General features: G+C 52.7%; 2 protein-coding genes and 1 long non-coding RNA gene across 19 annotated transcripts in view; 2 read left to right on the plus strand and 1 right to left on the minus strand.

Moving 5' to 3' along the window:
• On the plus strand, nucleotides 1-6,417 carry P2RX4 (purinergic receptor P2X 4). Of its 6 annotated transcripts, none has more exons than NM_204291.2 (12): nucleotides 1-153; nucleotides 1,179-1,326; nucleotides 1,608-1,679; nucleotides 1,774-1,846; nucleotides 2,130-2,226; nucleotides 2,431-2,511; nucleotides 2,616-2,757; nucleotides 3,051-3,187; nucleotides 4,224-4,317; nucleotides 4,407-4,472; nucleotides 4,563-4,658; nucleotides 5,311-6,417. In NM_204291.2, the coding sequence occupies exons 1-12, from the start codon at nucleotides 20-22 to the stop codon at nucleotides 5,326-5,328; spliced, it is 1,158 nt and encodes a 385-aa protein (NP_989622.2). In that variant the 5' UTR covers nucleotides 1-19; the 3' UTR covers nucleotides 5,329-6,417. The 6 variants fall into 6 exon arrangements, 3 of the variants coding, with proteins under 3 accessions (NP_989622.2, NP_001384683.1, NP_001384684.1); NM_001397754.1 differs by having other exon boundaries at nucleotides 4,407-4,469; NR_174017.1 differs by lacking the exon at nucleotides 4,224-4,317.
• On the minus strand, nucleotides 6,245-19,566 carry CAMKK2 (calcium/calmodulin dependent protein kinase kinase 2). 12 transcript variants are annotated; one of them, XR_005840144.2, is made up of 19 exons: nucleotides 19,460-19,566; nucleotides 16,236-16,344; nucleotides 15,447-15,889; nucleotides 14,721-14,768; nucleotides 14,339-14,392; nucleotides 14,184-14,235; nucleotides 13,950-14,083; nucleotides 13,336-13,372; nucleotides 13,113-13,134; nucleotides 12,936-13,024; nucleotides 12,626-12,825; nucleotides 12,488-12,541; nucleotides 12,197-12,270; nucleotides 11,733-11,948; nucleotides 11,522-11,617; nucleotides 10,972-11,119; nucleotides 9,665-9,765; nucleotides 9,463-9,573; nucleotides 6,245-9,356 (listed from the first exon to the last, which is right to left on the minus strand). XR_005840144.2 is itself a non-coding variant. In XM_015275598.4 (18 exons), exons 3-18 carry the CDS (start codon nucleotides 15,831-15,833, stop codon nucleotides 9,281-9,283), a joined length of 1,638 nt encoding a protein of 545 aa, XP_015131084.2. In that variant the 5' UTR covers nucleotides 15,834-15,889; nucleotides 16,236-16,344; nucleotides 19,460-19,566; the 3' UTR covers nucleotides 6,245-9,280. The 12 variants fall into 12 exon arrangements, 7 of the variants coding, with proteins under 7 accessions (XP_015131084.2, XP_015131082.2, XP_025011299.2 ...); XR_005840146.2 differs by lacking the exon at nucleotides 11,522-11,617 and having other exon boundaries at nucleotides 10,972-11,100; nucleotides 11,861-11,948; XM_015275598.4 differs by lacking the exon at nucleotides 9,463-9,573 and having other exon boundaries at nucleotides 6,245-9,353; nucleotides 10,972-11,100; nucleotides 11,861-11,948.
• Nucleotides 19,429-19,619, plus strand: part of LOC124417227 — a 10,604-nt gene continuing 10,413 nt past the window's right edge. The window contains exon 1 of the long non-coding RNA XR_006931556.1: nucleotides 19,429-19,558. This is a non-coding gene — a long non-coding RNA (uncharacterized LOC124417227). The remainder of the gene's footprint in view (nucleotides 19,559-19,619) is intronic.

A 19,619-nucleotide genomic window follows, 5' to 3' on the forward strand; every position in this document is an offset into this window, starting at 1 on the left:
GCCCTCCCCGGCCGCCGCCATGGCTGCGTGCTGCGGGGCTGTGCGCGGCTTCCTCTTCGAGTACGACACCCCCCGCATCGTGCTGATCCGCAGCCGCAAAGTCGGGCTGATCAACCGCGCCGTGCAGCTCGCCATCCTCGCCTACGTGATCGGGTGAGCGAGAGGGGAGCTCGGCTGGGCGGCTGTGCGGGCGGGGGAGTCGCCCCCGGTGGCTGACAGACGGCTTCGGCGGTGTAAAAAGTTGGGAGCGGGGTTGCTGGCTCTCCCTTCCTGCTCTCGGGGACAAAGGTTGTGCTGTGTGTGCCGGACACGACGTCCTTGTGTGCTGCCGGCTTGGTTTGGATTGCTCCAGCCCACAAAGGTTGGATATTAGGAACGATTTGTTCCCCGTGGGCGCGGGGTCAGCGTCCCCGGAGGCGGTCGGGAGCCGTGGGGATGCGGCGCTGAGGGACGTGGCCGACAGGGATGCTTTGGGGCTGAGCTTGGTGGTCTTAAAGGTTCTCTGCCAGCCTTCGTGATTTTGATCCTAAAAATAAGCAATAAAAGTTAACCTACTTCTTAAAAGATCGGACCATCATGGTCAGCACGTGGACTCGCAGCCTTTGCAGTAAATAGCTTTAAAACTGGGATGATTACTTAACTTCAGGCTGTATTGTTGGGAAGAGGCAGTCACTGGGAGCTCTGGATTGCTTCCCACATCCCCGCTCCTCTCACCGGCAGGGCTTCACTTATACCTCCTCATTCCTCCTACACCTGGTGAGAGGAAGTTTCATCCTGTCTCATTTAATACCTGAAATAGACGTAAAGCAGAACCAAAGGGCCTGACCCACCTCGACAGCACTGAGGACCATCCAGGCTGCCCTGAGCTGAACCGTTGTTTTCCTGGGGGGTTGTAGGAAAGCATCACAGCCCTTTTGTGAACCCATCTTCACCCAGTGGGGATGGGAGCATTTATGTGTAATTACACCGTAATGAAACGCTGCCAAACCACTTGAAAAAACCAGGATGGAGGTTGCTGGTCCTGTGGCTTTTCACTATTAAACTGTCTGGGCCCACCTTTGCAGGAGGCACGAAGGAAAGGAGAAATTCCCACTGCCTGTGCTTGTTCGTGGTGTTCAGCTGGGTTTTGCAATGTGGTTTGATTTTGTTTTCTTTCTCTCGCAACCCTTATCTTGCAGCTGGGTCTTTCTGTGGGAGAAGGGCTACCAGGAAACAGATTCCGTGGTCAGTTCTGTAACCACGAAGGTGAAAGGGGTAACGATGACAAACACATCCGCCTTGGGATCCAGGATCTGGGATGTAGCTGACTACGTCATCCCTCCCCAGGTATGAATCACCTCCACATGCAGAGGATGGGTTTTCTAACAAGCAGTCACTGCTCTGCCAAAGTCCACCGAGGGCTGGGATAGCTTTTGCTCCAGCATGGCCTTTATGCAAGAGAATATAGAAAATAAAGCAGGCGAGCTTTGTTATTTACTATTAGGTGAGCTTTCTTAGTTATTACTTATACCACCTGAGCTCTGTTAGCGGAGACGTTTGGAGGCAGTGCTTTGGGTATGCTTTGCAGATTGTCACTCTTCAATTTCCTTCTCGTTTTGTGTGCTCAGGAGAAGAACGCTGTGTTTGTCATGACCAACATGATATTCACACTGAACCAGAGCCAAAGCCACTGCCCAGAGGTGCGTAAAGGATCCGCTTTAACCCTGCCCAACGTGGCTGGGAGTGCAGGAGGAAGAGTTGGTAGAGCTTTGTTTAATTACTGTTCCCGTCCAGCTTCCAGATGATAACACAGAGTGCAACAACAACAGCAGCTGCGTTCCAGGATATGTCAGCACCCACAGCAATGGTAGGAAGCTTGCTGCAGGGGCTCCTTGCGTTCTGTGCTATCACTGCGTGGTGCTGAGTCTCCTCGTTCTCATTCTTTCATACCTAAGAGAACTGAAAAGGAAGCTCAGATTTTTCTCCTAGAAGAGACTGTTTTGAGTGAGGATCTGACTCAGAAAATAGTAATTTCTCTGAAATTGCACTACAGTGGAAGATAGTGGGGAATTGGACGCTGACACTTCTCCATAAGGCAAATACTGCCCTTTATTTTGTTTGGGAGTACCTCCATCCACTTGTCTTTCCAGGTATCCAGACCGGGGCGTGCATACCGTACAACAGCAGCATCAAGACCTGTGAAGTCTTTGCATGGTGCCCTGTGGAGGATGACTATCACATACCCAAGTGAGAGCTGTCTTCCTACCCTGTGTTAGCTCTCCTGAGGGGAGGCCCACAATAACACAGCCAGCCTGCCTCAGCCAGGGCTTTTTTCCTATGGGGTACTACTGGGAAAAGCTGAAGAGGGTACAATCCAAGGCCCTGCAGCGTCAAAGACTTTGTCTGTGAAAATATAAATGGAACTTACTTATTTTTCCTATTGCTTTTCAGTCCGGCATTCTTGCAAGGAGCTGAGAACTTCACCATTCTGGTAAAGAACAACATTTGGTATCCCAAGTTCAACTTCAGCAAGTAAGCAGCGTGTAAAGCTTTGCACTGCCTGGCCTCTTAGTCAGTAAAGAGGAGCTGGAGAAGTGGAAGAGGGTGCAGCAGATCTCTTCTCTTTTCCCCTGCAGGCGAAACATCCTCCCCACTTTCAGTTCCTCTTATCTCAAGAACTGCATCCACGATGCCCAGACAGATCCCTTCTGCCCTATCTTTCGTCTGGGGAAAATAGTTGAAGCTGCAGGGCAGAACTTCCAGGAAATGGCTGTGGAGGTACTTGGCAGAATCTTTTCTTGAGGTTCAGCTCTCCACCTGGTGGCATGAACCATAGGACGTGGGTTAGCTGCAAAATGGAGAGCTGTTCTGGCCGTAGGGAGCAGAATCAATTCTACTTAACAAGTAATTGGCCTTGGCTGGGGATACATGCAAGATCCTCTTGTAGCAATGAGAAAGAGGGACTGGGACATGGGCCAGAACCCCGACTGGCTTCTGGTCAGCCCGGGAGCCCCGTGCTGGACTGACCAGGCTCTTGGATCACTCACCATCTCCTCCTCTCTGCTCTGCAGGGTGGGGTCATGGGGCTACAGATCAACTGGGACTGCAACCTCGACAGAGCTGCTTCCCACTGTGTGCCCAAGTATTCCTTCCGGCGCCTGGACAACAAGGACTCTGCCAACACTATCTCACCTGGGTACAACTTCAGGTAACCTATTGGCTCATATGTCTCCATGGCTCAGTCTGCCATTGGCACAGTGTTCCGGGCTGCTCCCTCTCCTCTGACTGTTGTGGGCAGTCCTTGGAGTTTCTCTGCTGCTGTAAAGCTCACTTTGAGGTTTTCTCTGCTGCTATGAAATGTACGTAAACCACAGCAAAAGAAGAAGTGCCACTGATTGTGAGCGTCTGAACCACGTTTGCTTCAGCATGTAGGTGACCACTGGGGCCAGCCTCCCACAGCGTGTCAGTGCAAGGAGTGATTGCTTCAGGGTGTGCTTGTGGCAGAATTTGAGGGGGCAAGGGGTGGGAGCCTGAAGGGCTTCCTTCAGCATGCAAGGCAAGGGAAAAGCTGACCTTGAGAAAGAAGCTCTGTCAGTCAGAGATCTGATGTGCACCAAGAGTATCTTTCTGGCATACCCCACCGTGCCAGCAGGCTTTGGGGTGTCAGACGAGGCACGCTGGGTATCGCAGGCTCCGAGGTGCTCTTGCAGATTCCAGCCCTCCCCTTACAAGCCCTCCCTCTTCTCTTCTCCCCTTTTCTCTGCTTCCTCCTGGCGCAACGAACCACGTGATGCAGTAAGTCTGATCTCACTTATTTGTTCTTACTCCTTTTCTGTATCATTTGCGTGCAAGTCATGTGGTGTGGGACCAGGAACTGCCTCTGTGTGCCAAGCTGAGCTGTGCTGCTTCTCTCGCTCCCTGCCCTCTCGTGGCTGCCTGCACTCCTGCAGCATCCTGCTTGTCTGAGGGGATGATTCTCACGTGTAGCTGAATCTCATCCCATCTGTCTTCCCCCTCTCCTGATCTGCTCCCCTCCCTGTGCTTTAGAGGTCCCCTGACTTGACTGCTCCTAATTGTTGTCTTAAACTCACCTGTTCTGGGCTTTCCCCCTACATACACTTGCTTGCACATACAAACATTCAGCCCATCCTTTTGGGATGGGGGACACACCTGGATGTTGCATGACAATCATACAAGAAACTTCCGAATTTCCAGCTGAGCTCTAACCTACCCTATTGTTCCAGGTTTGCAAAATACTACAAGGATAGTAGTGGCATTGAAACACGAACGCTTATCAAAGCTTATGGCATCCGCCTTGATATCATAGTGTTTGGAAAGGTAGGGCAGCTTCATTCCTGGAGGCTGTGGGCTGAGAGCTTTCAGAGATGCTAAGAAGCATAGTCATAGTTCTTGTAACTGTCTTCCAGGCAGGAAAATTTGATGTAATTCCTACCATGATTAACATTGGCTCCGGCTTAGCGCTGTTTGGAGTGGTAAGTGACACTGCCTGCACTTGGACTGAACTCTGTGTTCGCAGCTGAGTTCTGAGGACCGTTGTCTTAAATTCTTTCCATCTCCACCAGGCAACAGTGCTGTGTGACATCGTTGTCCTGTACTGCATGAAAAAGAGGTACTTCTATCGGGAGAAGAAGTACAAATACGTGGAGGATTACGAACTGGTAAGCATGAACGAAGGCAGAACAGAGGCAGGGTTGCTTCCTCCTCTGATTCTGAAACAGGATGCACAGAGTCCACATCACACACAGACTTTGTACCACAGCTGTGAGGAAACTTTGTCTTCCTTGGAGCAGCTCATTTATACCTCAGAGCTGTTGGGAGAAGCACCAGAAACAATATTATGTTTCCTGGGCAACAGCTCTTAGGGAGGGAAGCGTATGTTGGAGAACTTCTGCTCCCACTGCATCTCTCTTTGGGTTGCTGTCCTTGGCCGCTGCCTCCTGCAGGCTGCAGTCAGCTCTGCCTACATCAAATCCCCCCAAAGCCTCCGAAGGTTCTCACTGCTGCAGCCAAATCCAGTGTGCTGACAGCCACAGCTACACCTGCATTCAGGATCTGAACGAGCCATGATGTTGCCAGTAGGAGGATTTAGCTCTGCTCTTGCCCCAGGTGGGGTTGCTTTGGCTAGTGCTGTGGGTAGGGCTGTGCTCTGCAGCCCCGTGCTTGGTGGGATTCAGAGCCAAAAGGCCTGGTGCCAGCAGCAGTGTAAAATCTGAATCCAGTAGCAGAGATTTCCTGCGCAGGTTTTGTGTCAAAGAAAGGGGGAGAAAGCAAAGTTTTCTGGCAGAGAAGTGTAATTTCTGATCCTTGCAGGGCACAAGTGAGACATAAAGAAGACTCCTGACCTCCTGCTGCTGCTGTGAATGTTACTGTGACCCTGCTGTGAGACCTACCTCTCCTTTGGAAGGAAGGGGGAACAGTACCTAAGAAAGGGACCTTCTTCATTACTCATCACCTTTTGCTGGCCAGAACCAAAGAGGAGAACCGGATCTGCTCCTTGTCTGTTCTTTCCAGGTTAACTGCACCAAGCCCATACAGAGCCTTGTGGCTTCGTGCCAGACATCTGCACTAGCAAGCCTGGGACAGGGACTGCCCCGTCCTTGTCATTTCAGCAGTCCCTTCCCTGAGCTCACTGGTAGCAGCAGTGAAGCCCTTGAAGAGGCACAGACTCTTCCTTAGAGGGAACATGGCCCATGACATGTGTTGCCTACCCCTGGGAGAGCAGTCTCTTGCTGTCAGGGATCACGACGCTTAGGTGAGACCGCCTGCTATTTAATTGCATCTCCAAGCTCTAGTGGCCACAGCTTGAGACAAAGCAGTGTCTGATTCCATTGTGCTATGGTAAATAGCTTACTGGCTACAGGATTTCTTATCTGTTTTGTCTGGCTAATACCACTACGCTGGAATTCTCATAAAATGTTTCTCATAAAATGTTACTCTCTACCAGCTCTCTTGGAGTCCTGCAAGCCAGGTTTGGGTTGCTTTATTTCACTCTTGATTTGCCTGCTGCTGCTTTAAGGACTGAGTTGAGGACAAAGTCATCTCTCCAGACTGTGCACAGAAATGGCTCAGTGTGAACTACGTGGGGGCTGAGATCCACTGTGGTCTGAACCATGCCCAGCAAACACCACACCGTAGTAACATGGGAGGGTGCTTTCAGACTCCTCTTCCAACAAGCAGAAATCTCATAGCTTTGATAAAAACCAATCAAAGATGATAACGGTTCCCCTTGATTAACTAACTGGGGTTTGGTTGCACATCATTTATTTCAGCTTGTACAGAGAAGCTTGAACAGCTGTGTGGAAAAACACTTAGTTGTTTTCTTCTTAGGTAATATAATTTAAAAGTGGTAAATACACAGTATTTAAACTTGATACACCTGATAAAGTTAAATGCATAATAAAGGGGGTAGGAATTAAACACAAGCCTTGGTCATTAAACAGTATAAAAATCCGCAATAGTTCAGGGCTCTAGAAAAGAAACAGGTCAGTTGCCTGACAGGTAAGAGAGGACCACCAAAAAAAACCCCACTCAGGACAAGAGGCCTGGTTTCCCCTTAGCACTTTCCCGTGTGCTTTCTGAGCCAAATAAAGGCTGAGGACCCAGCGTTAACTCCACAGTCAGCACTGGGCTTGCTTGAAAGGAGGGGAGTTGGGGAAATCAAGCTGTAACCCAGTTCCAAGGCACAAGCAAAATGTTTACTTCACTGTAAGAAAGAAGCTAGCTTTACTACTAAAGAACAGCAGACAGGGAACCGAGCAGATTTATATGTACAGTACAGCTTCTCTAACAGGTCATGCATTTAGATATAGCTTCCTCACACATCCAAGCTTTCAACAAAACGCATCGACAAGAAAACCGACATCACGTTTCTTTGAGAACCATGCATTTGGCTGCAGCCCTACCAGAGCTGGCACCAAGAGCCAAGCCGTGGGGATCCATATGAACCAACTGGCCATAAGACACCAATCTATGCTAATATCTGAGTAACTGGGATTGGGCACAGGGAAACCGGGACAGGTTACTCTGTTCAGAAGCTGCATTGCACCTGGCAAGGCTGTTTGGTAAATTGAAACTGACTTGCTAGGTACCTGCCACATCACCAACTGGAGGTACTGAGCACAGAGCATCACAACAGCTCACTTGCCTTTAACAAGAACACACCACACACATCACTATGCACCAGGTACAAGTCATCAGATCCCTCCCTTCCCCCAACCCCCCCCCGCCCCCCTTTTTTTTTTGTTTTGGCAAAATAAGCCCATTTACAAAGTTACAGAACCAAACCACCCACTCCCACTCACTGCTTCCACAGAGAGGAAGTCCTGTTTAGAGATGGAAGCAGGCAGCCTTAGCAGTGCAGGCACCCCAGTTACCTGTTTGGTTTTCCCATAGCTGAAGCTGCAGGGCTTTGGCACGGCCTCGGACTAAAAAGGGAGGAAAACAGTGCGTGTCTTATGGCTCCAAACTCCACGGTACTGCTGCTGTGCCACAAACCACAGGCACTGGCTTTGGAGAGGCCAGCTGCACCATCTTTCATTAATTAACTGCAGCCTGGGATAAGCATAGCTTCAGGTGATCAGACTTATGGGGGCAGCTCTGTAGGCACCTGTGCACTTGCTAACACCACCTGAATTTAACGAGGGCTCGTGGTAAGGAGGAATTACTGAGCCAGGAACCTCAGTGCTCTGCTGCTGGCAGTGCCAAGATCACGGAAGACATAGGAACAGTCACGTCCTAAAAGCCTACAGCAGCTACGGCCAGCAACCACAGACTTCCCTTTCCTATAGTGCCTTCCTCCTCAGGGCAAAGAGCTCAGCCTCGGCTGTACCTCACACACTTGGGATGCCTGAATCCTCCCTCATCCAGCACAACCCCATCAATGAGGAGGCAGAGGCGAGCTCGCTCATCTCCCTCCCAGCCCCATGCGCCACCAAACCAAATGTACTTCGTGAGCCCCTTTGCTCAGCCCAGCCCCGATGCCACAGCTCGCCTACAGGCTGCCCTGCTCCAGCTTTGAGACCTTGGGAACGTGAGGCCAGAAGCCAGAGGCTCTCCCACCACAACAGAGATTTTTTTGTTTTTAAACAAGCACCACAAAATGATCAGAGTAATCTGACTGCAGGTGAAAGAGCTCTTCATAACAAACAAGCCGTTAATTAGGCATCCACTTAATTTAATAGGGAGCCTCTGACCCCCAGGCATTCACAATTACTGGTAATGAACTTAATGAAAAACGCACAGCATTGGCCCCAGAGTCCAAATGAAGAGTTTGGAAAACAGAGGTTTCTTTGAAAAAGATCACTAGCTAATCTAGGTATTTCAGCAAGATCTTAAGTTCTAAGCAAGCCCTAAGTCTATACTTAAAAAATAGCATACATTTTATTATTTTTAATTGTAGTAAACCATGTAATGTACATGGAAGTGAAGGATTTTACCCTGAATTTTGTATTTAATAATATAGCTATCTAGATCAAGTAAAAGATTTAGGAACAAACTCTTGTTAGTGCTTCCTCTGCTGTTCAAAACGTTCAGCTAAACGCCACCTTCCGCTCTCGTGTCTGCAGCAAAAATAGTTCAAACTGAACTTAAGCCCTTGAGAACCTTTTCCCTTCATACACTGAATACTGAACTTACCCAACACCGAGACCTCAGGAGAGGCAGCATCCTCAAACCCTGCCTTTCACCTCATTTCTGAACGTCCCGAAAATGCTGTTGAATACAACTTGGCTCACAAAGATAGGCGTTCTTTAAATAAAAAGCTGGAAAGGTGGGTTTTTTTTTTTTTGCTTTGTTCCCATGCAGTTAAAAAGGCGTCAATTAAAACCGAAACCAAACAACGAGAAACAGATGCAGCAACCCTCACAGCACGAGTGTCGTTTCACTGCTGCGCTCCGCAGAAGCTTCACGGTCCCGCGTGCACCCAACAAGGCAGGCACACACTGCCCCTGGGATGGTGGGAGATCCCTTTGGCATGAAAGCCAGGCAAAAGCAGTTCCAAACGCAGTTTGGTTTGCCTGCTCGTTTGCAACGTGCTGTCGCTGCACAACACCATCCCTCACCTCTCTGGGATCAGGCAGAGATGGTCAATGTTTATGACGGGTACGGTAGTCGGATGTCTTAAACATGCTGCTATGCAAACTCTACATCCAGCGTTACACTGAAATAGCGCCGTGTCATGCTGGGGGTGGTGGGGGCTCTGTTAATGCCACTCATCCTCAGCTGCACACTCGATGAAGTGCCCCGGACCGAGTTCAGCTCAACAGAACCATAAAGCCACCGGTCATGAAAGGACTTCCTCTTCTCCCACGTTGGGCAAGTCGTTGCATTTCAGGTTATCCTCACTGCCTTGCTTCCTGCTTTCAGAGGGGAAAAAGCAGGAGGTGACCCCAGCGCCTTCCCCACCGCCAGGCTTCAGGACCTGAGCACGTTCCCCACCGAGATCCCCCATCAGGCTAGAAGTACCCGAAGGAGACACTTAGCAGCCCATGGGAAGGACAGGATGCTCGGCCACACAAAAACCAGCTCCCCCCAGATCCCACAAAGGACAGAGCACGTCATATCTGGGTCGTGGCCCTGCACGAAAGAAAACTCAAAGCCTGAAGCCCCAGATCCCACCCACGTGCTCTCCAGCACACAGGGCAGGCTGCAGGCACCCCACACTTACGGCAGCAGGTTTCCAGGGGCTGACAGTGAACGTTCCTCCCGCCGGCTGCCCTCGAATGGGTTCCCAAAGGACCGTTTCCGGATCATCGTCTTAACCAAGATCTGCAAGACCAGCGTGGGCTTGGTCAGGGTGGTACTGCTTTGCTTCCATTCAAAAGCATAAAGCAGCATCCAAATCCCTATTTACCCAGCAGGAAAATTCATTGGAAAGGGACAGGGACAGAGAAAGGAAGGAACCAACGCTGTTTTCTCTCGGCACATGGGAACCCCTGGTTTCGTTTTCATTGCTCCTCTTCCCTTTCCGGCTGATTTATCCGCTCAGCACTGAGAGCTCTCACACGTGTGAGATGTGTGTGCCAGCAGGGTCCCGTGGGGAAGGCATTTATGCAAGAACCAAAGCCACGTGCATCTGGCACTCGAGCGGAACGCCCGTGGTTGAGTGCACAGAGATCGGGCGCTGGAGGGGAATTTAGAGAAACGAATGCAAATAGGAAAATTCAAATTGGGCCGGAGGCGGTGCTTTATTTAAAAAGGTTCCCAGTAACGCACTGCCCTGATTTGCCCTGAGATGGGCTGAATCCACCTGGAATTCCAGGGGGAACAGCAGAGTTGAGCAGCCCTTCTCTGCAGCAAGTCATTGCAAACTGGGGGAAGGGGGGAAAAAACAACTCTCATCTGCTGCCGTCACTTTGGGCAAAGGCTGTTTTTTAAACTTGTGCAGAGAAAAGTGCAGTCCCATACCAACAGATCTGCCTTTAGCCCCAGACAACACCACACCAGGGAGCTGCAAATGCTCATCGCTGCTTCTCTTAGCATAAGGGCGAGCAGGAAATCATTAGGTTCAAAACCCAAAAGGATTTAATTTTCCACACTGTGGTTACACCGTGGTACTCATCACCACACGCTGCTGTAGGGAATAAGGTCTGTGAGCTCAAAAAGAGACCAGAGGAATTCATCAGAAGAGCTGCAGGCAGGGACTGCTCCCAGAACCTGCGTCAGGGACATGCTGTGGCCAGCAGGGCAGAGCAGTGCAGCAGGAACCCCTGCACCCATTTCTCATTCTGCCCACACTCTTAACCAGATCCCACCCTGGACCAGGATTTCACCCTGAGCAAATACAGCGATAGCAATACAGCAGAAACCAGCAATCCACTGATGGGTGCTTCTGGGACTGACCATCACCCTGTGCCACCGCAGCCCAGACCCCATTCCTGACAGCAGGAAGGTTTTTGCTTTACTCTTGTGCTTCTGCTCACCCGCTGCAGCCAGGGCTGTGTGCACACAGGCTGCTGCTCTGCTCACACTCACCACGGTGGCCAGGCTGGGGATGTGCTTGACCGAATTCTCCACCTCTTCCTCTGTCACCTCGACGAGCGTGCAGTTCTCATCCTCAGTGGGCAGCAGCTCCGCTCCATTCTTGGTGACCCACGGATGCAACTTCAATGAATAACACAGCCTGTCAGGGACGATTGCCTCTTTTTTGTAACTCCAACCACACAGGCCTGGCAAATGCATCTCCTCGCCCAAGCTACAGTGCCTGTACCCTTCCAAGATACACGGAGCAGGGAAGAAATGCTGTGGCACAGCCGGGAACGGCTCAGCCCAGAGCAGAAAGCACGCGATGCGATAACCTCGGTGATGTGCAGCACTGCAACGCCACGTCCCCGCGGGTTTTATGGCAGAAGAACTATTTCCACTCTCATCTTACAGAGGGGATTTTCTCCAGACCGTTGGTCTCAGACTGGAATTAATCCGGGCACAAAGCCCTCCTCCTCCTTGCCCGCACAGCTGGCGTCCTGGACAGCCACCGGAGGAGCACGGAACGCTTCAGCAAAACCCCGCCATCCTTTCCCCCTACCTTCGTCTCCATTTTCTCAGCTTCTCGCCCCTTCCAGGTTCCCGCAGGGGCGAAGGGCCAGAAATCTCTTGCCAAAGGCTGCTGCAAGGTACTTGCCTGGTAGCAGAGGAAATACTGGGCTCAGGGGATTTCCGCTGCCTGCGACTGCTGTAGGCACCAACGGTCCCAAAGCTGAGTGGGTCCCGGAGCAGGGGAAAGAGTTGGGACTCACCTGCCCGGGGGCCCTGGGCATGCAGGAGGACCTAACCTGGTGCAAGCAAACTGAGCCCGAAAAAGCCAAGTGAAGAGAACCCCATGGGAAGTGAAGCCACGGCCACCACCGGGGCTTCGGGTTGGTACCTTGATTTCAGGGACTGAAATCCTTGATTCAGGATTTTTATCCAGCATCCGCATGATCAGATCCTTCAAGAAATCCGTAACTTCTGGCCTTGGGAGGGGAGAGGGGAGAGATGAGACAGGACCTGGGCACACTGCTGTCTTCCTCCCCAAACTACCCCAAGGAACCAAAACATTCCCATATTGGGCAATGAGGAGCGTGATCCCTGGTGCACAAGGCCAGGAGAGCTGGACACTGCACGTGCCCAGGCTGACAGCTTGATTGTGCTTTAAAAAAAAATGGCTGGAGTTTTGGGGGTTGTGTTTGGGTTGGCTGTTGTTTTTGTTTTGAGTACTTACTGGTCTGGGAACTCCAATGTTTGGGTCTTGATTTTATTGTGTAAACTCAGGATCCTTTCATCCATGAAAGGACACTGTCACAAAGAAAAAGAGCAGTGAGAAAAGCAACGACCTCTGAGCAGGAGCTTATGTGGATGTACCAGAAGGTTTCTTACTGTATGAACGTCTTTTTTTCTTAAAGCAATTAATATAACACATGACTAAAAACGATCAAATTACTGGAGCAGCTCGTGCCCCCAAAATCCAGCCTGGCTGGATGCAGGCACAGATAACGCTGAGGAATACCATTACCTGCCCAAAAACGAAGCAGTACAGCGTGATTCCCATCGCCCAGACATCCAAAGCCTGCAGAGAGAAAAGAGCATCCTTAGTCCTGCACGTACAATGAAGGTCATTACAAAAAAACAAAACCAAATTGCTATTAAGTACCTTTCCAGAGAAGATTTTCCTGGTTTCTGAGAGCGTCTCTGGGGCCATGAAGGCAGGGGTGCCCACCGTGTTGGTCAGGAGGGCATCGGCTCCCTTGAATTCATTGCTGACACCAAAGTCGGCAATTTTAACGTGTCCGTCCTCCCCCACGAGGAGGTTGGAAGGCTTGATGTCCCGGTGGATTATCTTCTGGTAGTGCACTGTGATCCAAGGGGAAACAAGGGATGTGGCAAAGGAAAGCAGGAGCCAACTTTGCAGGGATTAGCAATGAGAGGAATCGGCAGTCCCACCGTGCTGCTTGCACACTCACAGTATTCAATGCCCTTGATCAGATCCTGGAAGTAGAACCGAGCCTGGTCCTCGCTGAGAGGTTTCAGGGTGGGGATTTCCATCACGGGGCTGCAAAGGTAAGAGGACGGAGCTGCAGCACGAGGCTGAGCGGAGCCCAGCATGAACACAGCACCACGTCCACGGTGGGGAAACTCACCCTTGCTTCACCAGTTCGAACACTGAAACAGAAAAGGAATGGTGATTACTGACTGTGTACAGGTGGGAGCTCCTGCAAGCACGGCCCCAGCACAAAAGCAATTATTTTAATGATGAATTTATGAAGGTAATACATTAAAATAAACCTGTGGAGACCCAGGCCCATATGCAGCTGCCCCAAAACACGGTGGGAACCCACACCAACAGCACCTGTGGGCACTTACCCATGTACAGGTGGTCCTCACTGGGGTCATCCAGCACCTGCCAAGAGATGCAGAGAAGAAATGGAAAGATGCAAGAAGCTGCCTCACAAGATAAAGGCTGTGATTGGTTGATTTTTCATCAGGCTGCCCAGTTTTGCCCCCGGGGGGTTAAAGGAGTTAAGGAGGGAGGTGCTGGCAGGTTGTGAGCGCCCGCCCGCCCTCAGGTCCTACTCATGACATTTTAACTTAAAACGGCGTGGGTTTGCTCTGCTAATCTCAGAGCTTCTACCCACAAGGTGGGGGATAAATAAGAGGAAAGATGCTGTTGGCAGTAAATATTTCAAACACACAGGAAGCGTCATCTGACTCATAAGGCAAATGAATTCCAGCCTGCACATCCTTAATTCCTCATTTCTGTTTCCTCTGGACCTTTTCAGGCTGTCATTGGGTGGTGGGCAGCGTGGCTGCAGAACTCACAGGAGCACCATTTCCTCCCCAGAACTGATCTGTATCCTCAAGGGAAGTAAAATATCTCTGCTTTTCTATTTCCAAGCAGAAAAGAGAAGGTGAAAGGAAGGAAGAAAAGACCTTCTACAACAGGGAAAACATCAGCAGGACTGCCACTCCCTGCTCACCTCCACAAGCTTCACCACGTTGGGGTGGTCCAGCTTCTTCAGGATGGCAATCTCCTGATAAACCTGCTCGATGGGGCCTCGGGGCTGCAGGCAGCCCTCTGAGGCACCTTTGGCCCCACGGGGTGGAGGGCGGCCTGCAGGGAAGGCAAAAATAGGGTGGGCATGGCACCGAGTCCCTTCTACCCCCAAGGTGCCACCTGTCCCAGAGCTGTCACACCACCGGGTGCCACTTACGGGGGAAGCCCGCCTGCCTCATCAGCTTCTTCTTGGAGAGAACCTTCATTGCCTGCAGAGGAGAAAATTGATGGGGTGGGAAAAAAACACACTGGAAGCCGTAGGCAAACCCTCTCCCATTCCCAGTATACGCTCTAGGCAGCAGCACTACTCACATAGTAGGTGTTGTCGTCCTCGTTGTAGGCCAGCTTCACCACCCCATAGGAGCCCTAGAGAGGGACACGTGGGTGACCAACCAAAAAACACACCAGCACCAGACCAGGCTCCTCTTCATACCCCAGGCAATGCAGGGGGTCAACGGGGAGCACGGTGTCCCTGGACTGGCCAAGAAAAGGCTCAGATACCCTATTTTGTTGGAAAGGGGAAAAAATAATCCTAATTTAAAAAATAAATCAACGGGCATCACGCTGAGGAGCCAATGGAGATGCCATGGTGAAGGGCTGACCTCACAACTGATGTCAGATTAAAAGCAAGAGCAAATCCAGCACATTCCCACTCCAAATTCCCACTCCAACCCCAAAGCTGGAGAATATTCACCTTCCCGATCTCATCCTTCAGCTTGTACTGGTTGAGCTGGACACAGTCCTGTGGGAGAGAGGGCAAATCAGCCAGCAGCCCAGGCCTCGGGCCAGAGCTGAAAAGCTCAGGTTTGTCAGCAATAAACCACACGTGGCCACACGCCGCCTTGTTTATAGACAGCTAATTAGTGGCGTTGAGCACTGGGCAGGCAGCGCTGTCTGCTCATGCAAAATGAGAGCACCAAGGGCAGCGGTGGCAACTGGCACCTGGGGGCTTAACGCTCACCCAGCACCAAACGCTTTTATTTTGTCCTGCAGAAGTTCAGTGCCTGCGTTCTGTTGGTGCTGAGAAGGCTGTGGCGGGCGGTGCAATTATTCCCTTGAAGCTTTATTGAGGTCTCTTCCTTTTTAAGGGGAAAATCAAAAAGTATCCCTTTCCCACATGGAGCTAAAAAGTGAATGTGACTGCACGCGGACACAGATTAAGCGTGGATGGGCTGTGACTTCTGGCCGCTCCACTCTCACAAAACACATTTTCCAGAGCTCGTAGCATTTGGGAAATACAGAAAACGCACTCCTACTGCAGCATTAACCCTGGGAGATGCTCTGCCCCCATACGTAGGGCTGTCCCAAGGGCTGGGGATGGACCAGGACCGACCACCCTCCCACCATCCACGGGGCTCCATCCCAAAACACCGAGCAAGGAGCAGTGCAGCGAGACAGGGAGACAGGAGCCGGGCCTCACCTGCAGCCCGGTGATGGAGACGCGGTTGGATTCCACCGTCGGCCGCCTCGGTAGGCGCGGGGATGAGTGCGGGGATGTCACTGGTGAGTAGGGGAGGGACGGGTAGATGAAGCGCTCGCTGTCGCCACTGCCAGGGGAGCGCACGGGATGCGAGCGCTCCTGCAGGGACAGCTTTCGGCCGGAGAGGTTCAGCTTCGCCCTGGGCTCCCGGCTCTCTTCCACGGCAGCCACGCTCATCTCCTCCTCGCTCGCCGTCGCCTCACACTCGGTCACCACGATGAGCGACTCCATGGCGGGCCGGCCGGCACTCAGCAGCAGCCCGGGCCCTCCGTGGCGGTGTGAGGGCTGAGGGGCAGCAGGAGAGCTGCCGGGGATGCAGGATGGCATGGTGAGGCTGCCGGCCTCATCCCGGCCGCTGGCGGTGCTCCGAGGGGTACAAATACCTGCAAGCACAGTGTCAGGGGGATCCCATGTGAAGCCAGCCCCTGAAGTGCTTTTGCACCTAATAAACGGCTTCAGCACATTAAGTAAAATATTGGGGAGGAGTGGAGGAAACTGGGTGGCACTGAGCAGAGTCCTCTCCCCTCACCAGCACTGCTATCACGCTGCTCAACCCTGAACATAGCATCCCCGCCACCTCCCCTACAGGAAACCCACAGCTGGGGCTGCAGATGCATTTGCACAGGTCTGCACTATGTATGGATAAACATTGTACAGTTCACTGCTCTCCTGCACAGAGCAGGCAGATCCTGCCAAGCAGCCCCCAAAAGAGGCACACAGAGCCCTTACCAAGCACGAGCTGTGGGATCTGCCCTGGGGCTCACTGCATCCACAGGGCTTTCTCCTGCTCACCCCGAGTTCCCTATAGCCTCCTTTACAAAAATGGGATTTCGGCACCCTGGAATAAAGAAGAAAGCAGTGGTATTAGCAGCAAATATCTACATATCTTTAAAGGAAAACAAATTGCTCAGCTGTAAGGCATTGCAGTGAATCCCTGTGTGATGCTGGATACATGACACTGAACATACGTGCTGGCGGATGGCAGCAGCACTGCAAGCACCGCAAGCCTGGTCCAGGAGCAGGGCTCCAGCAGGTCTGCCTGCGCCACAGCAAAGCCAACCCCCTTCCCTCCTGAGTTACTTTTGATTTCTAGGTTGAGGAGTTGCCACAGGGGCAGCCCGGTAAGAACCCAAAGCAGCCCAGGGGCAGCACTGAGGACCCAGCATCGCCGGGTGTTCCGCACCGCACGAAGCAGTGGGTTAAAATTAGCTCCATTCGCCTGTGCTGAAGTTCCTGTGTTCGGGAGCAATTATAGGACAAGTACGAAGACTCCAGCAGCCCCCCCAAAGGCTTCCCAATGGCCTAATTGCCATTTCCAAGGCGAATCTATAAACTTGAGTTTTCTCACCCAGCACTAAAGTGAGAGCGCAGCCGTTTTGGCACGGTGCTGCTCGCTGCTTAAGGGAAGCACGGGTGATGTGACAGCTATAAATAAGCCAGCGAGCAGCAACAAGGACAAACTATTTCAGAAACGCCGCTAAATCCATTCCTGGCTGGGACTTTGCTATTCAAGAAAGCTGGGACCCAGCAAAACCATGGCTGCAAACTCCCCCACAGAGCTGCTAGGGCAAATCCCAACACTGGGATGCATTAAACCACTATAAGCTCACCAGGGTGTTTTAATGCACTCTCAAAAATGCATTAAAACTATTAGGTACCCGCTCGCATTTTGCCCCAAACCAGCACAGCTGGATCCGGATCCATTCACGTTGGGAAGCCTGCCAGGCTGCGTGTATAAATAGTCGGAGCAATGATGGATCCCAAACGCTGTGCCCTGGACCCTCACCACATGCCGTGGTCACCCAGTGAAAATCCACCAAACAAGGCAGTGCTGGGGGCACCTCCTGCCCTGGAGCACCACTGGCTGCTGCCCCCTGCCTCCCCTCCCATCCATCCCAATGGCCATCCCCATCCCATCCCACTGGGCTACGGCAAAATCAAGTTACGAAATAACACTTGGGACTGAGCGCCCCAGTCCATGGGCACTAATTGGCTTGACAAGGATAAACATATCAGGATTAATTAATTCAAGAAGGCTTGCCGAGGCTCTGTAAGCAGGTCACAAGTCACCCCAGCACCATCCTCACAACTGCTAGGTGGAGAATCAGAGGGCTTTTTCCTCCCTTTGTGCGTATGCAAAAGGGGTGGCTGCGGAACCTGGCCTTTTAGAGGGTGCTGGGATGCCATACCCAGGCAAAACCCAAATGTGAGATCCACCTCCTGAAGGGATGGAGGATAACCTCTAACGATAGCACAGTTTGCCTTAATAAGTATCTGGGGATGCTGAGGAGGAGGAAGGCAGCCATCTAACCAGCCAGAGGAAAAATAGCTGCAGTGGGGAGGAATAAATCCAAAGGGAAGAAATACAGCCTGGGGGCTTTGCCCGCCCACCCGGCTCACTGCACGGGGAAAAGCAGCACGTTCTGGTGTGAAATCCAACAGATCCTTATGTAAAGGCAAAAAGCACATGCCCACCAAATCCTTGGGAAATGTAGCAGCCTGGTGTATAGGAATGATTTATCGGCCCGGCTTTTGGCTGCGATCCACGTATAACCCATCGCGGCTGTGGCAGGATTATTGAAGCAATCAGTCTCGCATCTAATTCAGCAAGGAGAGGGATATTAAAGCGGAAGAGGTTTGTGAAGCCCTTCCAGCATCCCTCCCTCTCGCTCCATGGCCACGTGGCTCAGCGCAAATGAATGGGAGCAAAACCGGCCTCGGCGACGGCGAAGCCACCAACACAGCCCCATGACCCCGCAGGGTCCCCATAGACCCTGAAGCACTGGGACAAGGGATGCTCCGAGCCCCTTGCAGCAAGCAAAGAAACCTCGGTGGCGCCAACAGCATCACCACCTCCACGTGCCCTATTGTGGGGATCAGCTCACACGCTGCCCAAAAAGCCGTTTAGACAAGAAGTCAGCGCCCAGCGCGGTTCCAGCTCCCTCTGGGCAGAGTCCGGTCACCGTCCTGCGTTCCGCAGCCACTGCCAGCAGTGGAAGTGGCAGTGCCAAGCGCGGGGTCATGGCAGCAACGGGGCACCGCTCACAGTTTCCCTTCCTACGGGCAAGGTCGGCCCTTGCCAGAAATATTAGTCACTGTGGTATACAAAGCCCATCCGCATCCCCGCCTGACTTTTAATGGAAAAAATCTCCCAGCGGCTTCTCCAGAAGTCAGAGGGCACCCGAAGTAAAGAGGCGCTGGGAAGAAGTCCATCCACAACGGGTCCCTGGGCTCGAGCCGTAACGCTTTCTGCCGCCCTGGGCCCACTGCGTGGAGGCAGGAAAAGCCACCAGCACCGGCAGGAACGCCGTGGCGGCAGGAAACCCAGCGGCACGCTCTAACGGGAACCAAAACCCGTCCTTAACCCCAATACCACCACTTAGCGTCGCTTACCGGGCCCGGCCCGGCGCTGGGACTTGCGGGGAGCAGCAGCAGCTCACTCAGCTCCCCGCTCTCCGCACGCAGCAGCTCCGGGAGATGGGCACTGCGCGCTGCCAACACCACTTAAAGGCCATTAGGGCTGAGCCGAGAGCAAAGCCTCCTCCAAATTACCTCCCCGATCTGATAACAGCCGGCACGGCGCTGCTCAATCCAAGCATAACGGGCTCCGTGGTTTTGCCGGCCGCTTTTCCCCAAACCCGACCTCTCGCTCTGCAAAGGTGCGCAGATGCCCCAACTCCATGCAAGCCCAAAGCGACGCGGAGGGCTCCAGACGCCGAGCGGAGCCCAGATGGGGACGCGCAGGCGGCTCCCGCTGCCCACGCACGACCCGCCTCCCCCCCGGGCTCCCCCGCATCCCGCAGGTGGGCAGCGGGGCAACCCCGAGCAGAAGCGGCGCCGTTCCGCAGCGCGGCATCCCCGGAGCGACGCGGGGCCCCTCCCGGGCTCGGCTTTGTCTCGGCGGCCGCCTCCCCGCGCGGCCGGGCCCGCCCCGCTCCCACCGCCGCACCGACCTGCGGGCAGCGCACCGCTCCGCTCCGCCGGAGGGGAAGGGCGCGGCCTCGGCCGCCACGGGGCCGCACGGAGCCGCCTTCGCTTTCGGTTCCGCTCCGGTAGCGGCAGAGAGAGAAGGAGGGAGGGAGAGAGGCAGGGAGAGGGGAGGAGGGAGGGATG

Source organism: Gallus gallus, chromosome 15 (assembly GCF_016699485.2).
Source record: "Gallus gallus isolate bGalGal1 chromosome 15, bGalGal1.mat.broiler.GRCg7b, whole genome shotgun sequence".
Classification (NCBI taxonomy): Eukaryota; Metazoa; Chordata; class Aves; order Galliformes; family Phasianidae; genus Gallus; species Gallus gallus.